The 8051-nt window shown below is 34.6% G+C and overlaps 1 protein-coding gene across 1 annotated transcript in view; it reads left to right on the top strand.

Annotated features, from left to right (window-relative positions):
• LOC120227315 (coiled-coil domain-containing protein 7-like) overlaps positions 1 to 7828 on the top strand; it is a gene marked incomplete at its 3' end in the record, with an annotated part of 81041 nt that extends 73213 nt beyond the window's left edge. Inside the window, exons 8-9 of the mRNA XM_039225458.1 lie at positions 4607 to 4690; positions 7745 to 7828. Coding sequence (XP_039081389.1) covers positions 4607 to 4690; positions 7745 to 7828 — 168 coding nt within the window. The remainder of the gene's footprint in view (positions 1 to 4606; positions 4691 to 7744) is intronic.
• Positions 7829 to 8051: the final 223 nt, after the last annotated feature.

The raw sequence follows: 8051 nt of genomic DNA on the forward strand, positions 1-8051 counted from the left end.
AAACCTCCGACTTCAACTCAAGTCATGATCTCACTCTTCATGGGTTCGAGCCCTGCATCAGGCTCTATGCTGACAGCTAGCCTGGAGCCTGCTTCAGATTCTGTGTCTTCTCTCTCTCTGCCCTTCCCCCACTAGTACTCTGTTTCTCTCTGTCTCTCAAAAAACAAATAAGCATTAAAAAAATAAAGAAACAGACTTAACTATAAAGAGCAAACTGATGGTTACCACAGGGGAGGTGAGTGGGGGGATGGGTTAAATAGGTGATGAGAATTAAGGAGTGCACTTGTGATGATCACTGCGTGTTGTATGTAAGTGGTGAATTACTAAATTTTATACCTGAAACTAATATTACATTGTATGTTAACTAACTGGGATTTAAGTAAAAACTTAGAAAAAGTAATCCAGAAATGACTTTTATAAAATTGATAAGGTGATTCTAAAATTTATATAGAAGTGCATAGGGCCAAGTTAGAAAACCTTAACAAAAAAGAATATATTTAAAGGTCAGAAAATTCTTATTTCCAGTATTATTATAAAAATACAAGTCTTTTTGTACTGTACTGTAACACTGGTACAATGATAGACGAATGGAATAAATTATTGTCAGGAACAAACTAAAATGTATTAATGACAAATGATAACTGTATAACAAAAGTAAAAGAATATTCTTTCCAGAATAGTTCTATTCAAATGCTTATTGTAAAACAATGGGCCTTCTAAAAATGCTATAGGAAAACGTTCTTATCTTTTGATTAGAGATCTTTTTTTGCTTTTTTAAAAATAGTTTATTGTCAAGTTGGTTTCCATATAACACCCAGTGCTCATCCCAAGAAGTGCCCTCCTCCATGCCCATCACCCCCGTTCCCATCTCCCCCACCCCCTCAGCCCCCAGCTTGTTCTCCGCATTCAAGAGTCTCTCATGGTTTGCCTCCCCACCTCTCAACTATTTTTCCCCTTCTCCCGTTTCATCCTGTTAACTTCCTCTTAATCCACCTATATGTGCAAACATATGGTATTTGTCCTTCTCTACCTGACTTATTTCACTCAGCATAACACCCTCTAGTTCCATCCATGTTGCTACACATGGCCAGATTTCATTCTTTCTCATTGCCATGTAGTATTCCATTGTATAAATATACCAGATCTTCTTGATCCATTCATCAGTTGATGGACACTTATGTTCTTTCCATGTTTTGGCTATTGTTGATAGTGCTGCTATGAATGTCAGGTCCATGTATTCCTTTGAAACAGTATTTTTGTATCCTTTGGGTATATACCTAGTAGTGTAATTGCTGGATCATAGGGTAGTTCTATTTTGACTCTTTGAGGAACCTGTTTTCCAGAGTCACTACACCAATTTGCATTCCCAACATTGTAAGAAGGTTCTCCTTTTTCCACATCTTCACCAACATTTGTTGTTTCCTGTTCTATTAATTTTAACCATTCTACAGATGTGAAGTAACATCTCATTGAACTTTTGATTCGTATTTCTCTGATGGTGCATGATGCTGAGCATCTTTTCATGTATCAGCCATCTGGATGTTTTCTTTGGAAAAATGACTATTCATAGTTTCTGCCCACTTTTCAACTGGGTTATTTGCTTTTCAGGTGTTGATTTTTCTAAGTTCTTTACATATTTTGGATACTAACCCTTTGTCATATATGTTATTTGCAAATATCTACTCCCATTCATAGGTTGATTTTTAGTTTTGTTGATTGTTTCCTTCACTGTGCAGAAACTTTTTATCTTGATGAAGTCCCAATAGTTTATTTTAGCATTTGTTTCCCTTGTCTCAGGAGATGTATCTAGTAAGAGTTTGCTATGGCCGATATCAAATAGGTTACTGTCTGTGTTCTCCTGGAGGATTTTGATGGTTTCCGTCTCACATTTAAGTCTCTCATCCATGTTGAATTTATTTTTGTGTGTGGTACAAGAAAGTGATCCAGTTTCATTCTCCTGTATGTTGCTGTCCAGTTTTCCCAATACCATATGTTGAAGAGATTGTCTTTTTCCCATTGGATATTTATTCCCTCTTTGTTGACGATTAGTCAGCCTTATAGTTGTGGGTTTCTTTGTTTTCTGTTCTCTTCCATTGATTTATATGTCTGGTTTTTTTTTAATTTCATGTTTTTTATTTATTTCTGAGAGAGAGAGAGAAAGAGAGCATGAGCAGGGGAGGTCAGAGGGAGAGGGAGATACAGAATCTGAAGCAGGCTCCAGGCTCTGAGCTAGCTGTCAGCACAGAGCCCGACGCGGGGCTTGAACCCACAAACCATGTGATCATGACCTGAGCCGAAGTCGGATACTTAACTGACTGAGCCACCCAGGCGCCCCAATTATATGTCTGTTTTTGTGCCAATACCATCCTGTCTTCATCACTACAGCTTTGCAGTATAGCTTGAAGTCTGGAATTGTCTCCAGCTTTGCTTTTCTTTTTCAAGATTGCTTTGGCTTTTCAGGGTCGTTTGTGGTTCCATACAAATTTTAGGACTGTTCTAGTTCTGTGAAAAATGCTGGTGGTATTTGATAGAGAGTGCATTAAATGTGTAGATTTGCTTTGAGTAGTATAGACATTTTAACAACGTTTGTTCTTCCAATCTTTGAGCATGGAATGTTTTTCTTTGCATCACTTTCAATTTATTTCATCCATGTTTTATAGTTTTCAGAGTACAGATCTTTTAATAAAAGAAATGGAAATAATCATATGATTCAGTAGATGCGGAAAAAGCATTTGACAATGTAAGCATCCATTCTTTATTTAAACATCTTTTTAATGTTTATTCACTTTTTTGAGAGAGAGAGAGAGAGGTAGAGAGGAGACACAGAGAGACAGATAGTGAGCAGGGGAGGTGCAGAGAGAGAGGGAGACAAAGAATCTGAAACAGGCTCCAGGATTTGAGCTGTCAGCACAGAGTCAAACCCATGAACCATGAGATCATCTGAAGTCAAATGTTTAACTGAATAAGCCACCCAGATGCCCCTGTACAGCATCTATTCTTGGTGAAAAACCTCAGCAAAGTATGGAGAGAGGGAACATACCTCAACATAATAAAATCCATATACAAAAGACCCACAGTTAATATCATCCTCAATGGGGAAAATCTGAGAACTTTTCCTCTATGGTCAGGAACTAGTTAGGGATGTCCACTCTTACTACTGTTATTTAACATAGTACTGGAAGTCCTAGATTCAACAATCAGATAGCAGAAAGAAACAAAAGTCCTGCAACTTGGCAGAGAAGAAGTCAAACTTTCAATATTTGCAGATTGTATGGTACTCTATGTAGAAAACCCAAAAGAGTCTACCAAAAAGTTGCTAGAACTGATAAATGAATTCAGTAAAGTCACGGGATACAAAACCAATGTACAGAAATGTGTTGCATTTTCATACACCAGTAATGAAGAAGCAGAAACAGAAATCAAGGTATTGATCCCATTTACAATTGTACCAAAACCATAAGATACCTAGGAATAAACCTAACCAAAAAGGTAAAAGATCTGTACTCTGTTACATAGTTTTTAAAAATAACTCAGTGTACTCCCAGCACAGTAGGATAAAAAAAATAATTTGGAAAGTGGGAAGATACAACAAGGGAGAAAAATATGACTCTAGGTTATTTCTCCAGCACATAACTTTTAATGTATTGGTATATTTTGATTGCCAAGATCACAGTGCAACCTTAACTATTTATTGACTCAGCCATTTTTCCAAAGAAAGACTTCCATCCAGGTGATTACTTCGTGATAGGTTTCCAAATTTAGGTATGCTGTTAGAACCAACTTCACAAAAGTTTAGACCCTGAAGTTGACCTTACATGATAATTCCTAAGTATTCTTTTTCAGTATAACTCTTCTTTAGCCATGTTCATATATTTTTCCTGTAATTGAATCTAGTTGTAGTTTTTAAATCAAGTAAAAGTTTCAGATCACATAAACACTCAAATGAAAAGAGACCAAGTCTCAATCCTGGTATTTCTGCAAATTTAACCATTTCCTCCTCCCCAGCAATAATGTCTTCATGCTAAAGGAACCTGGGAAACCACTTTTCCTCCCCTCATTTTACAAAATATCTTGTTATTCATTTCCATTACAGATGCCTGCTTTTTTTTTTTTTTTTTACAATTAAATAACATAAAGAGGGCATAAAATATTTTTGACTAAGTCAAAGAATTTCTATTTGCTGGTAATTTTCTGTGACAATGGAGGCTGTGGTTTGTAATGTAACCTGTGAGAAAAAAAAAAGTGTTATGTTCCACATCACTAGGTATGTCCCTACAACATGATTATGATTTTAAGATAAACTTGAAAGCTATGTTATTATCATAAACTAAGGATATTTTAATTTAGCATAAGTAGAATTTCCTTTCCTTTAGGAAAAGGCACCGGTTAAAAGATTATGATATGTAAGTTTGTGCATCAATTTTGTCATTATCTAGATACACAATATATGGAGACTTAATGATTGCTAATATCCCTTCCAACAATGAGGCTTACTAATTCTACAATACAAATATTTTATTATAATGCCTATTATTTAATAACAAGTAAATAGTTCTCCATTAGTATGGTTACTTTATGAAGTGTTTTGATATTCTTATTTGTATAGAAACTGATATAGAACACCTGAAAAATCCCATTGAAAGACGTATATTGGTGAAGGAAAAGAAGATACAAGCACAGAATCTCCCTGGTAAGAACAAGAGTTTTGCAAGCCTAATATTTCTGTTTTTAAAAAACTTCTTCAGAGTTTAATGAAGATTGGGTCTAAATGACATGAGTAGCTATATGTTATTACTATCCAGATAAAGTCTTCATAAATATTCTCACAATTCATTATACTCTGGTGTTTACTAGAAATAAAAAGTGAGCTAGATATTAGTTTTAGAACTCATCCATTTAGAAACTAGACCATAAAAAAATGCTATAGTGACCTTACAATATGATTGGTGAAAGTATGTCCAATAATATACTATACCTCATGAATATAATAGCAACAATAATTTAAGATAGTTAATTCATTAGTTACCATTTCCCTTTATTTGATGGAAATGTCAGGTATATTTATGGTATATCAGCTGTAATGGTACATTGACTGTGTTACGTAGTTTGGAGATTATGCTACTGCCTTTACTCATGTCACAGTGATAAACACACTGCCATTGCCTTCTAGTGTTATACCAAAGAGGCAGACAGCTTAACAGATATATATATATATATATACAGTCAAAGAGAGCCCTGTTAAAATCAGTGTAATCTGAAGGTGACAGTGTGCACATGTCCAAAGGCTATGACCTTTGAGAATAACGATGAAGGGAAAGATATCATTTTGAAAAAGACAGCATGGAAATCCAGTAGTTGAAAAATACAGAAACTAAAATTTTAAAATTCACTAGAATTTCTCAGTAAATTTATGCTGTCAGAAGAAAGAATGGGCAGGGCACCTGGATAGCTCAGATGGTTAAGCGTCCTACTTTGGCTCAGGTTGTGATCTTACAGTTCATGAGTTCAAGTCCTGCTTGGGCTCTGTGCTGTCATCACAGAGCTTGGAGCCTGCTTCAGATTTGTGTCTCTCACAGTAGTGCTGAGGCCAAAGTACTTTGAATTATAAGAATCCAGGCTACAGAGGGACAAAGTCGTCTCCATATGTGTCCATATGTGTCACTCATATGTGGATCTTGAGAAACTTAAGACCATGAAGGAAGAGAAGAGGGAAAAATAGCTACAAACAGAGAGGGAAGGAGGCAAACCATGAGACTCTTAAATACAGAGAACAATCTGAGGGTTGATTGGGGAGTTGGGGGAGAGGGGGAAATGGGTGATGGGCATTGAGGAGGGCACTTGTTGGGATAGGCACTGGGTATGGTATGTAAGCGATGAACCACGGAAATCTACCCCCCTCCAAAAAAGAGCACAGTTTACATGCTATGTTAGCCAATTTGACAATAAATTATATTAAAAAATAAAACAACAATTAAAACTGAAATTAACAATAAAAGTTTAAGGTAGAAAATACTATCCATACATACTTGTTCATATTCTTTCAGTTTCTCTATAGGGCACAAAGTTTTATAAATAATGAGACATTTTTATAATAAATGAATATATTTTTATATTTATATTTATGTGTGGAAAGAGAATAGGAATTTAGAGTTATATACAGAACTCTATATCAAAAATATGTTGTAACATTTCTAAATCGCACTGGAATTTAATGCTATAAATCTTAAGTAGATTCTACAACTGTGCTGACAGTTAACATAATTTTAAGAATATTTTGATAACCATTAATTAAACATTTAAAATGGGCAAATTGTATACTATATGTATATTTAAAAAATAACTCAAGAAATTCCAAGCCATTTAGGATTTTTTTAAAAAAAACTTAAAGCAATGGAATGATATTGTGAAGGAGGAAAATTGTAATTCTTAATGTATCATAAATTTCTCCACCACTTACCTTTTATTCTCCTACTGTTTAACCTAATTTATACTCAGAGACTAAAATCATTCCTTCCCTGCTTATATAAGAATCTCTTGCTTTCTCAATTCATGTGAATCAGTTATTCTAATTACATCTGTTAGAGAAAGACCTATAGGTCTGCTAATATTCTCCAGTTATGTGATGCTAATGCTCGTATTACTTTCACAAATGTCATTACTTAAGTATTTAAAACCTGTTCTGGCCAATGCAATTTGGTTTTGGTTTTAGTAATAATGCCTCATCTGGTCTCTGCCTCTGTTTAGGTTACAGTGGCAAGTATATATTTTCTCTCATGGTGATGTTGAAAACTTTAAAATTCATGGGCTCAGTCATTTCTCCAAAGCAAAACTTTCAATCTATATATGGATCATCAATATATTTCCAACTTCAGTTGTATGCTATATTAGAACCAATTTTGCCCACAAAACTTTCCTCATTGGTAACCTAGAGTCACCAATTCTAGTTATTTATTTTGCAGTGTGGAATTATCTTAAATAAGTTTCTTTTTATTTTTATTCTGTCATTAGACCTACATAGTAGTTTCCATATCCAGGAGAAAAAAAACCTGAAAATCATGTAAAGACTCAAATGAAAAGGGATGCAATGTCACTGCTCACATTATTGCAAATTGCCTATTTCCTCCTCCCCAGCTAAAAGGTCTACATGCTAAGAAGACCTTGAGAGAGCACTTTATCTCATTCCACATGTTATTTGTTATTCTCTTCCATCACTAATGCCTAGTTGATTCAAAATGACATCACCTAATAAAACGGGTGAGCATTAAAGTATTTCTAGACACGTCAAAGAACTTCTGCCTCACAATAATGTCTGTGACTCCAATGACCATAGTTTGTAGCTGACTTGGGGAAAATGTTATGTCCTGCCTCACCAGATTAATATGTTTTTAATATGTACACGAAGGCTATATTAACTTAAATGCTCTGGGGTGATTTAAACTGCAAAAGAATTTATTTATATTTCCTGGGAAAAGCCCTAGATGAAGCCTCAGGATGAGCATCAATTTTGTCATTATCCAGATATGCCATCTTTGTCAAATCACTAAACATCTCTATGCTTCAATATGATGGGGCTTACATGATTACTAATAGCTCTTCGGATTCTAAGGTACTATGTTTCTGCAACCCAGACATTTCACTATAATTCTCCTCCTATAATAAATGCTAATTAGAGGAATACTAGGCACACAAACACACGTGTTAACGTTTACCTTACAAAGTGTTTTGGAACTGTTTATTTCTATAGATACTGATAAAGAATACCTCCTAGGTACTACTGGAAGAAGTACAATAAAGAGAGAAATCAAGACAGAGTCAAAGAGTCATCCTGGTAAGAAAGAAAGAATTTCATATCTATTTAAGGTTTATTTATTTCGTCTGGAGTTTAAATTTGAATCTATGTGCTATTATTACATGATAAAACGTCTTTGTTAAGTCTCTCCTATAATTAGTGGAGAGACTATACCAGTTACTATAAATGGAAAATTAGCCTCATATTATAAATTTTAGAACTCATCCATTAAAATATTATCCATAAAATATAATGTGAAGTC

The sequence above is a fragment of the Hyaena hyaena genome, unplaced genomic scaffold (assembly GCF_003009895.1).
Source record: "Hyaena hyaena isolate Hyena2069 unplaced genomic scaffold, ASM300989v1 scaffold_2181, whole genome shotgun sequence".
Taxonomy (NCBI): domain Eukaryota; kingdom Metazoa; phylum Chordata; class Mammalia; order Carnivora; family Hyaenidae; genus Hyaena; species Hyaena hyaena.